The 16,834-nt window shown below is 44.4% G+C and overlaps 1 protein-coding gene across 1 annotated transcript in view; it reads left to right on the forward strand.

The window, feature by feature from the left end:
• The window catches only part of LOC149457657 (vomeronasal type-2 receptor 1-like), a 28,799-nt gene continuing 11,965 nt past the window's right edge, over positions 1 to 16,834 (forward strand). The window contains exon 1 of the mRNA XM_089683391.1: positions 1 to 89. Within this exon, the coding sequence (XP_089539517.1) occupies positions 1 to 89 (89 nt within the window). The remainder of the gene's footprint in view (positions 90 to 16,834) is intronic.

A 16,834-nucleotide genomic window follows, 5' to 3' on the forward strand; every position in this document is an offset into this window, starting at 1 on the left:
ATGATTAAGAAATTCAACAAGAAATTCAAGCGTGCAAGTAGCCCCAGAATGGATGAACACTGGAAGCTGGCCACAAATGACAGGGAAAGGTAGATGTATTAAGTAACAGCAATAATATGAAAGGCATTGAGGGAATGGTAAGAGACTCAGAAACTTGTCAGTGATAAAGGTATGGATTTATAAAAGACCCTTCTTGTCAGAACATCCTGGTATTCTTCTGTGAGACATTGGATAGTGGACATCCAGTGGACATAGTTTATTTATATTTTTTTTGTCCAAATATTTTATTGAGGAAAATGGACAACAGCAATCATATCTAGGTATGCAACTTGGGTACAAGTGGCAGAGAATGGAAGATACAATGATATCAGTTAGGAATTGCTTCATCAGAATCAGATCTGCTTAGTGAGAAGTGCATATACATGACATACAAAGATGAATTTCGACTCAAGCAAGTAGAACTCATAGGTGGATGGGCCATCTGTAGACCTTTGTTGAGAGTAGGGTGGTGTGAAAGAAGGGATAGTGAGGTCCACCACGTTGCTGTAAGAAGGGGGGGAACATGGGGTAAACCGAGCACGTTCTGCTCCAGTGAGTAGTATGGACTCTCAATGATAAATGTTTCTTGTAGAAGAAAATAAAATTAATTCAGGGAAAGAGAGAAAATGAAGTTGAGGTAGGCCAGAAGATAGGACAGGTGAGAGTGACGACCAATCCCGATAGGAAGCTGGTATGTGTCCTACATGAGGAACATAGTAGATGTTAGTCAAGGAAGCAATAGTGATTTATCAAAATTAGGTGGAAGATAACGTTCGACCCAGGGAGTCCAGGTTACTGTAAATTTGGCTTCTGTATCCTTAATGGTCGCTTCTATTTTGGCATGAATCATAGCTTGTGTCACTTTGTGTTTGACTGCAGGGGTGCAGAGGGTTGGAGACTTCCATTATTTTGCCAGGACTCCTTTAGCCGCTGTGGTAACCTGTAGTTAATTTAGATTTTTCTAAGACATTTAAAACTGTACCTCATAAACATTTCATCTATAAAATAAGGTCTGACAAGTTGATAAGATTGTATGTATTGTTGAATGTTCATACTGTATGTATTGTTTACATTAATGGATCCAGAGAGTAGTGATATATGACTCATTCTCTGAATGGTCTAAAGTTGTCAGTGGTGGGCCCCAGGGTTCTGTCTTGGGGCCAATGCTGTTCAATTTATTTATTAATGATTTAGAGGTTGGAATCAAGAGATAAATTTCAGTGTTTGCCGATGATACCAAATTATGCTGGGAAATGGTTCGTAGGATGTGGCCTCATTACAGGAACACCTTGACAATCTAGGGGGTTGGGCAGCTACTTGGCACATGAGTTTCAATACTGGGAATTGTAGAATTATGCACTTGGTTGCGTAAAACACACATGAAAATGACACATTAGGAGGCGATCCCCTGGGAGAATCAGTGATGAAGAAGGATCTGGGAAGAATGTAGTTCAAAGACTTCATAATAACATACAATGTTAAGCTGAAGATAACAAAGCAAAATACATTGCAGAGATACATCAATAATTCTACCCCTATACAAAACATGGGTTCACCCTCATCTTGTATATGCAGTTCAGTTTTGGACACCAATTCTCAGGACTCATAGTTAAATGTAAACGAATTGTCGGCAATTAAAAAAATAATTTAAACAATGGCGTGGGGTCCCCCCTCCCATTCATACCAAGCCCTTTGAGTCTGGTATGAATTTTGAGGGGAACTCCCACGCCAAAATTAAAAAGAAATGGCGTGGGGGTCCCCCCCAAAATCCATACCAGACCGTTATCCGAGCATGGGGGGGGGGGGCGAGCGAGCGCCCCCCCCCCTCCTGAACCATACCAGGCCACATGCCCTCAACATGGGGGGTGTTTTGGGGGGCAGGGGGGCTCTCCCCCAAAGCACCTTGTCCCCATCTTGATGGGGACAAGAGCCTCTTCCCCACACACCCTGGTAGGTGGCTGTGGGGGTCTGCAGGCAGGGGGCTTATCAGAATCTTGAAGCCCCCTTTAACAAGGGGACCCCCAGATCCTGCACCCCCCTTATGTGAATGAGTATGTGGTACACGTTACCCCTACTCATTCACAAAAAAACTAAAAGTGTAGTGTGAAAAAAGACAGGACTTTGAAAAGTCCTAAAAGAATGTCCCCCGAAGTAGATCCAACATCAATCATGATGCCTGCTGTCACCGCCGCTGCCGCCGTCAACCCGTAAAAAGAATTTTTAAAAAAGGCTCCGCAGGAACACCCAAAGAAACTTCTAGAGGGGTTCTTTCTGAGATATCTTGTGTCAGTGCCTGCTGAAGTAAAGGAGGCCTTCAGTCTGACTGGATCCCAGCGAGTAGGCCAAAAAGAATCCTGAGAGAATGACTATTGTTTGTACACCTCTTATGGATAGAAGAACTGTTGTAAACCTATCTGCCAGACCTGCACCTGGGGAGGAAGCCCCCCCCCATGCTAAAAGCTGGTTCTACCTTTTGTACAGAAGATTCTGGTCTACTTTGCTTAACTGCTTCAAGATGGCGTCCTCAATCAAGCTGTTTAGTCCTGGGCATCCCAAAGCTTTTCCCAATCCCTATTCCAGTTCTACAAAACAACAAAAAAAACCACTGCCTGATTACTGTCTGAGGACTTAGTGAGTTTGGATGTACCTGGCTGAAAATACCCCATGCTGGCTGCTTGCTCCACTAAGGGATCAGAACCTGGGATCAAATCGCAATATGAATTATTAGAGAATAAAAATCACACACATACACACAGATAGGTTGAACCGGATGGACCTGTGTCTTTTTTTCAATTTTATAAACTTAGTAAGTAATAATATCTCACAACTGTCGCACATACATACACACATACACACATAATCAGTCAGCAACCAGTAGAAGTCTTGTTTGGTCATATTAGACCAGACACCATTTATCTTGGGTGACACCTCAAGGAGCTCAGAATGTTCTTATGGGATTTAGCAACATGGAGAACACAAACAGCGCCGATATTTATTTTCTATCCAGTTATATACTTCTTATACTTTTTTTTTATACTTTTCTTGGGGTGATGTTATAAGGGCATCCTGAACTGAAGGCCTCCAATGGATGTATTACTAATAATCCTCTGATTTTGGTACTGCTGTTTCCTTTCATAATTATATCCCATGTCATATACACTCACCAGCCACTTTATTAGGTCCACCTGTTCAATTTCTTGGTAACACAAATTGCTAATGAGCCAATCACATGGCAGAAGCTCAATGCATTTAGGCATGTAAACGTGGTGAAGACGACTTGCTGAAGTTCAAACCGAGCATCAGAATGGGGAAGGACGGGGATTTAAATTACTTTGAATGTGGCATGGTTGTTGGTGCCAGACGGGATGGTCTGAGTACTTAAAAAACTGCTGATCTAGTGGGATTTTCACGCACAGCCCTCTCTAAGGTTTACAGAGAATGGTCCGAAAAAAAATAAAATATCCAATGATCCGTAGTTGTGTGGAGGAAAATTACTTGATAATGTCAGAGGTCAGAAAAAAATGGGCAGACAGATTTCAGATAATAAAAAGGCAGCAGTAACTCAAAACCACTTGTTAGAACGAAGGTATGCAGAATACCATCTCTGAACGCACAGCACATCCAAACTTGAAGCAGATGGGCTACAGCAGCAAAAGACCACACCAGGTACTACTGCTGTCAGCTAAGAACAGGAAACAGAGGCTACAATTCGCACAGGCTAACCAAAATTGGACAATAGAAGATTAGAAAAACATTGCCTGGTCTGATGAGTCTGGATTTCAGCTGCGACATTCAGATGGTAGGGTCAGAATTTTTCCATTAGGGATTAATCATAAGGTCCTCATTTGCTAAGGCTACTGCTTCCTCCAGGGTAGCTTGCACCCAGTGATGTAGCACAGAGGGACATTTAAAAAACAGCCTGCTCCTTTAAGACTGCCTGGATAATGTCCTCAGGGGAGGTTGCTTTCTTCCTTTCCAGCTGTCAATGACACACTTGAGATAGTTTGTGTAAAAACATTTTGTAAGAGTTGGGTGCAATAAATTTTTGATGTCACTGCATAGCAGTCCAGCATTGCCATTTTTATATTCTCATAGTTCCACTTCTTTACAGGATCCAGCATTAAATAGGCCTCCATAGCCCTCCTATCTAGCAGCTCTACCATATGGCAGGTCTAGTCTATGGTTGTGATTTCCAGTGTCTCATAATGATGTCTAAAGTCCTGAAAGAACCCTTTTACATCTTGTGGCAAAGCAAAGGGCAATACAGGAAGGTTCAAGCACTCACGCTGAGAAAGCACAATGGTCCTAGGAAGCTTTTGAGGTGGTCTGGGTGATTGAAGGCTGGTCCAGGATTGTCTGTGGAGGCAGTTTCCTGGGCAGGTATATGCTGAGTCCAGAGAGGGAGAGAAGAACAGAACATGCAGGCAGAGAGGCAGTTGTATAAGGAGAGACGCATGCTGGCTCCTGGAGGCCCAACCTTAGTTTTCGGTCCTCACAGGCAGCCTTCGGTAGCCTTCGGGGACTTAGCATTAGATTGTCTGGACAACAGGTTCTGCCCTCTTCCCATGTAGTCATGTCAGGAGCACAACAAGCTCTTTGTCTCCAGCAGGGCACAGCACACACTTTGCCCCACACTGTGCCCTCCTGGAGACAAATACTATAGCTAACTGCTGGCTGTGCACCTGATGTGGCTGCTCTGGAAGAGGGTGAATCCTCTCACCTGCTAAGCAGTGGGTTGCCTGCATAATGAGATGTCACCCTGAATTAGTTATACTGTATGTATCTGAGCTGAGGGGCCAGTAATCAGACTGTTGTTGTCAGGGCAGGAGCTGGGAAACGGACAGGCAGGCCTAATATCAATGTAACGCACAGGCTGACGACAACCACCACCCATAGACCGAAGTCCCTCAGGGCGCGGAGTCTAAGTCCCAGGCTGCCCTTCACCAGGGCCCCTGATGGTGGGGATGGACTTGACGCAGCCAGGAACCAGGTCGCGGCCCCCGAGGCACCCCAGCTGCGGTAATGGCCGCCACCAATGGCGTGTAGCTAGTGGTAAGGACAATAGAGTAGTCAGACAGACTGGGTCAACAACAATGAGACAAAAACGGTACAGGACAGCAGACGAGAATCACAGGTCACGAGCCGGGTTCAGCAACGGAGGGTCAGATCAAAGAAGAACACAAAGAATGGTCAGGTCACAAGCCGAGTCAGATTCCAGGAGAGTCACGAGAGTCAGAACAGAGTAACAGCAACACAAAGACACAAGTGCAAAGAGCATGTGCAGAACACAGGCTTATATGTCATCAGCCACACCCCTCTGGGGGATGGACCTCAGAGACCTGAAGGCATAAAAGATTCCCACCATGCTCTGCAGAAATCCAAGATGGATGCCAGCACATGGAGTAACATAACCTCTGGTAAAAAGGTAGGACCTTGACAGTTGTTTCCAGTCTCCCTGAAGGCCACCTGTGCCACTGGAGACCCAAGAATAAGGTTGGTCTCTCAGGAGCCACCCTGTGCCTCTCCTTGTATAGCCCTACTCTGCACCTTCTGCTCCTCTCTCTTTTTCTGGACCCACTGTGTGCCTGCCAGGGAACAGCCTTCATGGACCATCCTGGACCAGTCTTCTATCACCCAGACCAGCTCACCAGCTGCTGGGGACTATCAGGCTTCTTCAGTGTGAGAGCTTATTCCTTCCTGTATTGCCAGACCTTACCATATAGAGAAGGGGTGAGGAAAGACACATACTGGCCACAAAGGGGGTTTTGATAGCCTGGTACCTCTCACACAGGAGGTGTTGAGATGTGGGAACTGTGTGCAAATTGCCAGCTGTTGGTTACATGTGTCCTCATACATATGTGTCGTTGGTGGGGGACTTGCGTGGAGTGGAAGGGGAACCTGGGTGTTTTGACAGGCAGCGACATTTTTAAACAGCTAGAAAGACTGAAGGAATGATCTACCAATCCAGTACAATGCAGAGCTACGGGATTCAGTAATTCTGAACAAATACAGATGCTTAGTTAGCATGCCCTTCCAAACTCTTTTGATGCCATAGTACCTATTTTACTCATTTACCATTTTTTTGTTGTTGTGGATTTTCCCTAGCAGAGTAAATTTTATAGACTAGTCAGGATCAAAGGAAAGATGAATTCAGCAATGTACAGAGACATCCTTGATAAAAACCTGTTCTAGAGCGCTCTGGACCATAGACTGGGGCGATGGCTCATCTTTCAACAGGACAACAACCCTAAGCACACAGCCCACATTACAAAGGAATAGCTACGGGCCAACTCTATGAATGTCCTGGAGTGGCCCAGCCAGAGCCCAGACTTGAACGCAATTGAACATCTTTGGAGAGAGCTGAAAATGGCTGTGCACCAACACTCCCCATCCAACCTGATGGAGTTTGAGAGGGACTGCAAAGAAGAATGGGAGAAATTGCCCAAAAATAGGTGTGCCAAGCTTGTAGCATCATACTCCAAATGACTTGAGGCTGTAATTGGTGCTAAAGGGGCTTCAACAAAATATTGAGCAACAGCTGTGAATACTTAAGTACATGGGTTTTTTTTTTTTTTTAATAAATTGCAAAGATTTCAAAACAAACTTCTTTCAAGTTGTCATAATGGGGTACTGTTTGTAGAATGTTGGGGAAAAAATGTATGCATTCCATTGTGGAATAAGGCTGTAACATAACAAAATGCGGCAAAAGTTAAGCGCTGGGAATACTTTCTGGATGCAATGTACAGTTGGGCACCAGGCTGGGAAGACTGAATCTGCAATAGGCAAGCAGCTTGGTGTGAACAAATCAACTGTGGGAGCAATAATTGGAAAATGGAAGACATATAAGACCAGTGATAATCTCCCTCGATCTGGGGCTCCACGCAAGATCTCACCCCGTGGGGTTAAAATGATCACAAGAACGGTGAGCAAAAATTCCAGGACCACACGGGGGGACCTAGTGAATGACCTGCAGAGAGCTGGGACCAACGTAACAAAGGCTACCATCAGTAACACACTACGCCGCCAGGGACTCAGATCCTGCAGTGCCAGACGTGTTCCCCTGCTTAAGCCAGTACATGACCAGGCCCATCTGAAGTTTGCTAGAGAGCATTTGGATGATCCAGAAGAGGATTGGGAGAATGTCATATGGTCAGATGAAACCAAAATAGAACTGTTTGGTAGAAACACAACTCGTCCTGTTTGGAGGAGAGAGAATGCTGAGTTGCATCCAAAGAACACCATACCTACTGTGAAGCATGGGGGTGGCAACATCATGCTTTGGGGCTGTTTCTCCGCAAAGGGACCAGGACGACTGATCCATGTACAGGACAGAATGAATGGGGCCATGTATCGTAAGATTTTGAGTGCAAACCTCCTTCCATCAGCAAGGGCATTGAAGATGAAACGTGGCTGGGTCTTCCAACATGACAATGATCCCCAACATACCACCCGGGCAACGAAGGAGTGGCTTCGTAAGAAGCATTTCAAGGTCCTGGAGTGGCCTAGCCAGTCTCCAGATCTCAACCCCATAGAAAACCTTTGGAGGGAGTTGAAAATCCGTGTTGCCCAGCGACAGCCCCAAAACATCGCTGCTCTAGAGGTCAATATCAAAAGTTCATGTCAATACTTTGTTATATATCCTTTGTTGGCAATGACAGAGGTCAAACGTTTCCTGTAAGTCTTCACAAGGTTGGCACACACTGTTGCTGGTATGTTGGCCCATCCTCCATGCAGATCTCCTCTAGAGCAGCGATGTTTTGGGGCTGTCGCTGGGCAACACGGATTTTCAACTCCCTCCAAAGGTTTTCTATGGGGTTGAGATCTGGAGACTGGCTAGGCCACTCCAGGACCTTGAAATGCTTCTTACGAAGCCACTCCTTCGTTGCCCGGGTGGTATGTTGGGGATCATTGTCATGTTGGAAGACCCAGCCACGTTTCATCTTCAATGCCCTTGCTGATGGAAGGAGGTTTGCACTCAAAATCTTACGATACATGGCCCCATTCATTCTGTCCTGTACATGGATCAGTCGTCCTGGTCCCTTTGCGGAGAAACAGCCCCAAAGCATGATGTTGCCACCCCCATGCTTCACAGTAGGTATGGTGTTCTTTGGATGCAACTCAGCATTCTCTCTCCTCCAAACACGACGAGTTGTGTTTCTACCAAACAGTTCTATTTTGGTTTCATCTGACCATATGACATTCTCCCAATCCTCTTCTGGATCATCCAAATGCTCTCTAGCAAACTTCAGATGGGCCTGGTCATGTACTGGCTTAAGCAGGGGAACACGTCTGGCACTGCAGGATCTGAGTCCCTGGCGGCGTAGTGTGTTACTGATGGTAGCCTTTGTTACGTTGGTCCCAGCTCTCTGCAGGTCATTCACTAGGTCCCCCCGTGTGGTCCTGGAATTTTTGCTCACCGTTCTTGTGATCATTTTAACCCCACGGGGTGAGATCTTGCGTGGAGCCCCAGATCGAGGGAGATTATCACTGGTCTTATATGTCTTCCATTTTCCAATTATTGCTCCCACAGTTGATTTGTTCACACCAAGCTGCTTGCCTATTGCAGATTCAGTCTTCCCAGCCTGGTGCCCAACTGTACATTGCATCCAGAAAGTATTCCCAGCGCTTAACTTTTGCCGCATTTTGTTATGTTACAGCCTTATTCCACAATGGAATGCATACATTTTTTCCCCAACATTCTACAAACAGTACCCCATTATGACAACTTGAAAGAAGTTTGTTTTGAAATCTTTGCAATTTATTAAAAAAAAAAAAAAACCCATGTACTTAAGTATTCACAGCTGTTGCTCAATATTTTGTTGAAGCCCCTTTAGCACCAATTACAGCCTCAAGTCATTTGGAGTATGATGCTACAAGCTTGGCACACCTATTTTTGGGCAATTTCTCCCATTCTTCTTTGCAGTCCCTCTCAAACTCCATCAGGTTGGATGGGGAGTGTTGGTGCACAGCCATTTTCAGCTCTCTCCAAAGATGTTCAATTGCGTTCAAGTCTGGGCTCTGGCTGGGCCACTCCAGGACATTCATAGAGTTGGCCCGTAGCTATTCCTTTGTAATGTGGGCTGTGTGCTTAGGGTTGTTGTCCTGTTGAAAGATGAGCCATCGCCCCAGTCTATGGTCCAGAGCGCTCTAGAACAGGTTTTTATCAAGGATGTCTCTGTACATTGCTGAATTCATCTTTCCTTTGATCCTGACTAGTCTCCCAGTTCCTGCCACTGAGAAACATCCCCACAACATGATGCTGCCACCACCATGCTTCACTGTAGGGATGGTATTGGCCAGGTGGTGAGCAGTGCCTGGTTTCCTCCAGACATGACACTTGGCATTCAAGCCAAAGAGCTCAATCTTTGTTTCATCAGACCAGAGAGTTTTGTTTCTAATCATCTGAGAGTCCCTCAGGTCCCTTTTGGCAAACTCCAGGCAGGCTGTCATTTGCCTTTTACTGAGGAGTGGCTTCCGCCTGGCAACTCTAACATACAGGCCTGAATGGTGGAGTACCGCAGAGATGTTTGTTCTCCTCTCTCCACAGGGAAATGCTGGAGCTCTTTCACAGTGACCATAGGGTGCTTGATTACCTCCCAGGCTAAGGCCTTTCTCCCTGGATTGCTCATTTTTCTGGGCGGCCTGCTCTAGGATGATTCCTGGTGGTTCCAAACTTCTTCCATTGACAGATGATGGAGGCCACTGTGCTCATTGGGACTTTCAATGCTGCAGACATTTTTCTGTACCCTTCCCCAGATCTGTGCCTTGATACAATCCTGTCTCGGAGGTCTACGGACAATTCCTTGGACTTCATGGCTTGGTTTGTGCTCTGACATGCACTGTTAACTGTGGGACCTTATCTAGACAGGTTTATGCCTTTCCTAATTATGTCCAATCAACTGAATTTCCCACAGTTTTACTTCAATCAAGTTGTTGTTGGGGATGCACCAGCATGTACTATATACAGTATTGTGTGTTAATATCACTTGACCAGTAGATGGCACTGTACACTAAGGTTACCAGTTGTGCATATCTGTAAAACTTGTTGGTTCTTTCTCTTCTCTCTCTCTCTTCATAACCAAGATGTCTGCTGTTACAGTTTGCTGAAATGCTTTGTATGTTTGCAACTTAAGCCACACAAGTAAACCAAGTTCTGCCTCATCACAAGCTACTAGTGTCTTCTCTAACACATAACCAACAGTTTTGGAAACATCTCAGCTAGCTGTGCTGTCTGTCACTTCCCTGTCAGCTTGAGGATGAGCTGATCGAGAAAGAACGATCAGCCTTGTCCCGCCCAGTACACACCCCCGCCCCACCCCGCCCCCTAGTAAAACACTCCCCTCACTCCTATAACCCTTCCCTGCAAAATAAAGTTAACCCCTTCCTCCCCATTGCCATTAGTACAGTGTCAGTGTTTTTTTTTTTGCATGATCACTGTATTAGTGTTTTTGGGGATGTCAGTGACCCCAAGTCAGTACCTTCCAATGTCAGAATGTCCGCCGCAGTCCCGCCATAAGTCACTGGTCGCTGTCATAAGTCACTGATCGCCGCCATAATTTGCTGATCGCCGCCATTATTAGTATAAAAAAAACCCTAAAAATCCCAGTATCTTTCCCGCCATTTGTAAACGCTATAACTTTCACGTAAACCAATTAATTTACACGTATTGGGTTTTTTTTTTAGCAAAGACATGTCGCAGAATGCATTTTGGCAGAAATTTATGACTAAATTTGATTGTTGCATTTTTTTTTTACTGGACATGTTTTATAGCAAAAAGTCCAAAATATTGTTTGTTTTTCCTCAAAATTGTCAGCCTTTTTTTTTATAGCGCAAAAAATAAAAACCGCACAGGCGATCAAATACCACCTAAAGAAAGCTCAATTTGTGGGGAAAAAAAGGATGTACATTTCATTTATGTACCGTATTGCATGACCGCGCAATTTTCCGTTAAACTAGCGCAGTGCTGTATAGCAGAAAAATGGCGTAAATTGCAGTATTTATACCACAGTTTGTAGACGCTATAACTTCCACACAAAGCAATCAATATACACTTATTGGGATTTTTTTACCAAAAACATGGAGCAGAATACATTTTGGCCTAAATTTATAACCAACTTTGAGTTTACTATATATTTTTTATAGCTGAAAGTAAATATTGTTTTTCTTCAAAATTTTTGGCCTTTTTTTGTTTATAGCGTGAAAAATAAAAAGCGCACAGGTGATCAAATTACACCGAAAGAAAGCTCTATTTGTGTGAAAAAAAGGACGTAAAGTTCGTTTGGGTGCAGCATTGCATGACCGCGCAATTATCAGTTGAATTAGTGCAGCGCTGAGTAGCAAAAAGAGGCGTGGTCATTAAGGGGGGTAAATCCTCTGGAGCTCAAGTGGTTAAATGATAATTTGTGGGCAACAGAGTTGACTAAATGAAGTAATTGAAATATGTCTGCTTGCGCCCAAGGCATCATTTGAGTAAAAGACAAGCTGTTGGGCATGGCAGGGCTGTACAAGATGTTTGTCTAGTAAGAGCCCAATGGTGGTAAAGTAAAAGTCCTGTTACACTCATGCCATATCCTTACTGTAAGTTAGTATGAGGTATGCATTTGGCTATCACTTCAGAGGTATCTAATAATACAGAAAGGTGGATTGGAAAAGACTGACTTGCAGTTCAATTTCTGCCCATCGGTTACTCGGAGTCCTAATCGTCCATGAGAGAATCTGACATAAATGGGAGGCTAGGCAGTACTTAATTAAATCCGGGGCTCCTAAGCCTCCTCTAGATCTAGGAGATAGAAGAACAGATCTCCCTATCCCGGGTCTTTTGTTGTGCCAAATAAATCTGAAAAAAAGACATTGTAGAGACTGTAATTGGTACTTAGGTACAGCAACTGGCAGGGTCTCAAAAAGATAAAGCAACTTCAGCAAGATGGCCAATTTTAGTACGTTGATCTTACCTAAAAAAAGATATATTGTAGGCATCCCACTGATGTAAGAGGGAATGTATTTCCCTAAACAAAGGGAACGTTAGCCTTATATAAATGGGAATAATTAGGTTTTATGTGTGTACCTACAGTAAATATTTGATGGAGTGGGTACATCAATGATATGCATAGAACTGCTATAGCAAAGACAATTGAAGCAAGGAAATGTTTAATGGCAGAGTTTCCATTTTGGAAGTATTCATTTTGTAACCAGAAGCTTCACTAAATGTATGTATTGTGCAAGACAGGTAAGGATGTGTGAGGTTCCGTAAGCTTTAGCAAAATGTCTTCAGCAAATAGTGAGAAGTTAACCAGTCGCCACCCGGACTATAGCCAGATGGCGGCCAGGCGAGCAGGTCGTCCCTCTGGGTGGACGGCGTCCTTTCAGGCATGCGCAGTTTGCCTGTCCGCAGAGCCACGCAGGGGCGTGATCTCTCTCGCTGGCCATGTACCTTGGACACGGCCGATGACAGATCTGTGTACCGGCCCCGATGCCAGTACCATGTGACCTGCTGTGACCAATCACAGCAAGTAAGATGACAGTTGTATACAATGGATGGCTTCCTTTCATGCCATCCATTGAATACAAGTGTGTCTAGCTGTGAATGGTCACAGCGATCACATGCACAAGCTGGGCCAATCACAGCCCAGCTGTGTCATGTGATTAGCTGTGGCCAAATTACAGTTAAGAAAAAAAAAACCTGAATGAATCGATTTCATGCAGGTAAATGCTTGCTTATAGAAAAGTAATTCTTTGCTATAAGCAAATTGTGTAAAAAAAAAAAATACTGATCACTTCCCCAAAGTAGTACAATAACATTGTACTAATGGTAACATTATACTACTTTGGTCATAGTGAAATATGAAAACAAAATCTTAAAAAAAGAGAAAAAATGTAATAAGTAATAAAAAATAAAAAAAAAATGTAAAAAAAATAATCTTTTTTTTTTTTCATACTATCACCAGTCAGTGTCCCTGATCACCGCCATGCCAGTTATATGATGATGCTGTACTGCACTGGTGACAGTATGTAAAAAAAAAAATAGTGAAAATCATTTTTTTTTATTTTTTCATTTCCAAAAAATTATGACAAAAAAATGACAACTTCAGAAAACTCGCCATGCCTCTTATGAATTACGTTGGACTGTCTACTTTGCAAAAAGGGGTCATTTGGGGGATATCTGTACTGTTCTGACATTTGGAGGATATTTGTACTGTTCTGACATTTGGGGGATATCTGTACTGTCCTGACATTTGGGGGATATCTGTACTGTCCTGACATTTGGGGGATATCTGTACTGTTCTGACATTTGGGGGATATCTGTACTGTCCTGACATTTGGGGGATATCTGTATTGTCCTGACATTTGGGGGATATCTGTACTGTTCTGACATTTGGGGGATATCTGTACTGTTCTGACATTTGGGGGGATATCTGTACTGTCCTGACATTTGGGGGATATCTGTACTGTCCTAACATTTGGGGGGGTATCTGTACTGTCCTGACATTTGAGGGATATCTGTATTGTCCTGACATTTGGGGGATATCTGTACTGTCCTGACATTTGGGGGATATCTGTACCGTCTTGACATTTGGGGGGATATCTGTACCGTCCTGACATTTGGGGGATATCTGTACCATCCTGACATTTGGGGGATATCTGTACCGTCCTGACATTTGGGGGATATCTGTACTGTCCTGACATTTGGGGGATATCTGTACCGTCCTGACATTTGAGGGATATCTGTATTGTCCTGACATTTGGGGGATATCTGTACTGTCCTGACATTTGGGGGATATCTGTACTGTCCTGACATTTGGGGGATATCTGTACTGTTCTGACATTTGGGGGATATCTGTACTGTTCTGACATTTGGGGGATATCTGTACTGTCCTGACATTTGGGGGATATCTGTACTGTCCTGACATTTGGGGGGATATCTGTACTGTCCTGACATTTGAGGGATATCTGTACTGTCCTGACATTTGGGGGATATCTGTACTGTCCTGACATTTGGGGGATATCTGTACTGTCCTGACATTTGGGGGATATCTGTACTGTTCTGACATTTGGGGGATATCTGTACTGTTCTGACATTTGGGGGATATCTGTACTGTCCTGACATTTGGGGGGATATCTGTACTGTCCTGACATTTGAGGGATATCTGTACTGTTCTGACATTTGGGGGATATCTGTACTGTTCTGACATTTGGGGGATATCTGTACTGTCCTGACATTTGGGGGATATCTGTACTGTTCTGACATTTGGGGGATATCTGTACTGTTCTGACACTTGGGGGATATCTGTACTGTCCTGACATTTGGGGGATATCTGTACTGTCCTGACATTTGGGGGATATCTGTACTGTTCTGACATTCTTGGACCTCAAGAAATTAGATTGGCCGTCATTACTTCAGGATTGATCAATATTCAGATACTGTACTAGGGCCAATTTAGGCAGGATCTGATTAACCTACCAGCATGTCTTTGGGGTGTGGGAGGAGACCAGAATACCTGGAGGTAACCCCACGCAGGCACAGGAAGAACATGCAAACTCCAGGCAGGTGGTGCCATGGCTGAGATTTGAACCAACAACCCTAATACTGCTAGGTGGAAATGCTAACTATTTAGCCACTGTGCTGCTACCCCTTAATGCAGGCATCTCCTAGTAGTTTAGGAGGTTTCAGATGCTGGGAGGTGGATATTTCAGCCATGTGACCCCAGGATGTGCACTCTCAACACAGATTTGTTGACATTTTGGTAGGCATGTAAGCAGCTTCTCGGCATTCAGGCCCACCCACCAAGAGGCTACCTATACGTTTATGGCCAGTGAGAAGGTGATACCTTCTCTACCTAAAATGGCTGACAGAACCCATAGCAAAAAAAAGGTTTCCCTGAAATTTTTTTGCAAAGGTTGGCAATTATGCAGGAATAGGGCCTGCTGCAAACACGTGGAAGGGTACTGCTTCAGGACCATAATAAAAGGCCCGGCAACGATAGTAAAGGGCTTTGGAATCAGTGGCAAGGGCCTCAGGACCAATGGAAAGGGCTCTGGGATAGGGTCAGGGGAGCCCTTCATGGCTTCTTGTACCGGAGCCCTGAAGGTTCCAGTTAAGCCTCTGGTGGAGTGTTATTTCAACCAATCCACTGTCACCCTGGAGCATCTTCTCAAAATCAATCCAATCAATTAGATCTATATAATTACTCTCCACATAAAGGAGAGACAGATTTTGAAGGGCTTTATATGCTTTTAGTGAACGTTTTTCGGCGGTAGTCTCATCAGGTGTCTTGTCATGGGATAACCGTAGGATTATTTTACATGCAAATTGTTGTAGATTTTTGAATTATGTCAAACCTATCTAGTTTCGACAATGGATAAAAGCTCAAGCCCAAGGAGAGGTCTTCAGCTTCTTCCGAGGACAAGTCATAAGAAGAGATGTTTATTATTTTCAACTTTTTTTGCAGGAGGGGGTTGGTATTTCAGATAAGGTTTGATATCCTTGGTCGATTTGGCAGAGCGATTGGATTCTACCATGGTGTTCAGAAAAAAAGAGGAAGGTGTAGAGAGAGAAAGACTATCAGGGATCTGGTGTTTGGACACCGCTCCCTAAGCCAAGGAGGTTTGTGACTGCGACACCTCCCTCCACAATCAGAGAAGGTCCGACAGTAGAAATATGTGAGGAACCATTACCAGTGCTACCTGACTCCACGTGAAGAGGATTATTTGAAGAATCGGAATGAAAAGTGCTTTTTTTTGTGATATTTTTCATTAGAGTGCTCTGAAGTTCACTGGTAATGTTCTTGTGCTTGGAACATCTAGAAGAGACCCGTGAAGAAAGAGGAGAATCCAAAAGAGAGTGATTGGCCTAATCAGTATGACAACATGACCAATGTGTACAGTATATCTAGAGGCATACTTTGCTCTCATCACCTCCCACCTAATAGGCCTTGCCCTCAATAAATGCCCTTTTATCATGCCCAATTTTTTTTTCTTTTTGATCAGGATTTGCATGTTAAATACTTCTAAGTCTGCTTTCAACTTGGATTCATATTCTTCATATCTGCTATGAGAACATAGGGACCTAAAGAAGTCTGAATAATCAGGCAATGATCAGGAGTACTTCATGTACAGCCAAGTGTACAGAGTGATTTGGTCAGAAATCAGTAACATGCAGAGCAATTTACAGAAATATCTAAAATACAATGATAAGGCTATGTACTATGAAACCCCCCTCCAAAACTGTTCCCCCCATGTACTCTCTGCTACACGCCTCCAAAACTGTTCCCCCATGTACTCTCTGCTACACGCCTCCAAAACTGTTCCCCCCCCATGCCTTCTGCTTCCCTCTTCCAATACTGCTCACCCGTGCAACCCCTGCAACTCACTTTCAATGCTGCTCACCTCTGCACCCCCTGGACCCCTATTTCAACACTGCTCACCTCTGCACCCCCTGTACCCCTATTTCAACACTGCTCACCTCTGCACCCCCTGTACCCCTATTTCAACACTGCTCACCCCTGGACCCCTATTTCAACACTGTTCACCTCTGCACCCCCTGGACCCCTATTTCAACACTGCTCACCTCTGCACTCCCTGGACCCCTATTTCAACACTGCTCACCTCTGCACCCACTGGACCCCAATTTCAACACTGCTCACCTCTGCACTCCCTGGACCCCTATTTCAACACTGCTCACCTCTGCACCCCCTGGACCCCTATTTCAACACTGCTCACCTCTGTGCCCCCTTCAACCTTCTGTGTCAGCACTATTCACCTCTGCACCCCCTGTAACCCTCTGCATTATTATTCATGT

Source organism: Staurois parvus, unplaced genomic scaffold (assembly GCF_062004578.1).
Source record: "Staurois parvus isolate SC_StPar_1 unplaced genomic scaffold, SC_StPar_1.0 ptg000308l, whole genome shotgun sequence".
In the NCBI taxonomy this organism is placed as follows: Eukaryota; Metazoa; Chordata; class Amphibia; order Anura; family Ranidae; genus Staurois; species Staurois parvus.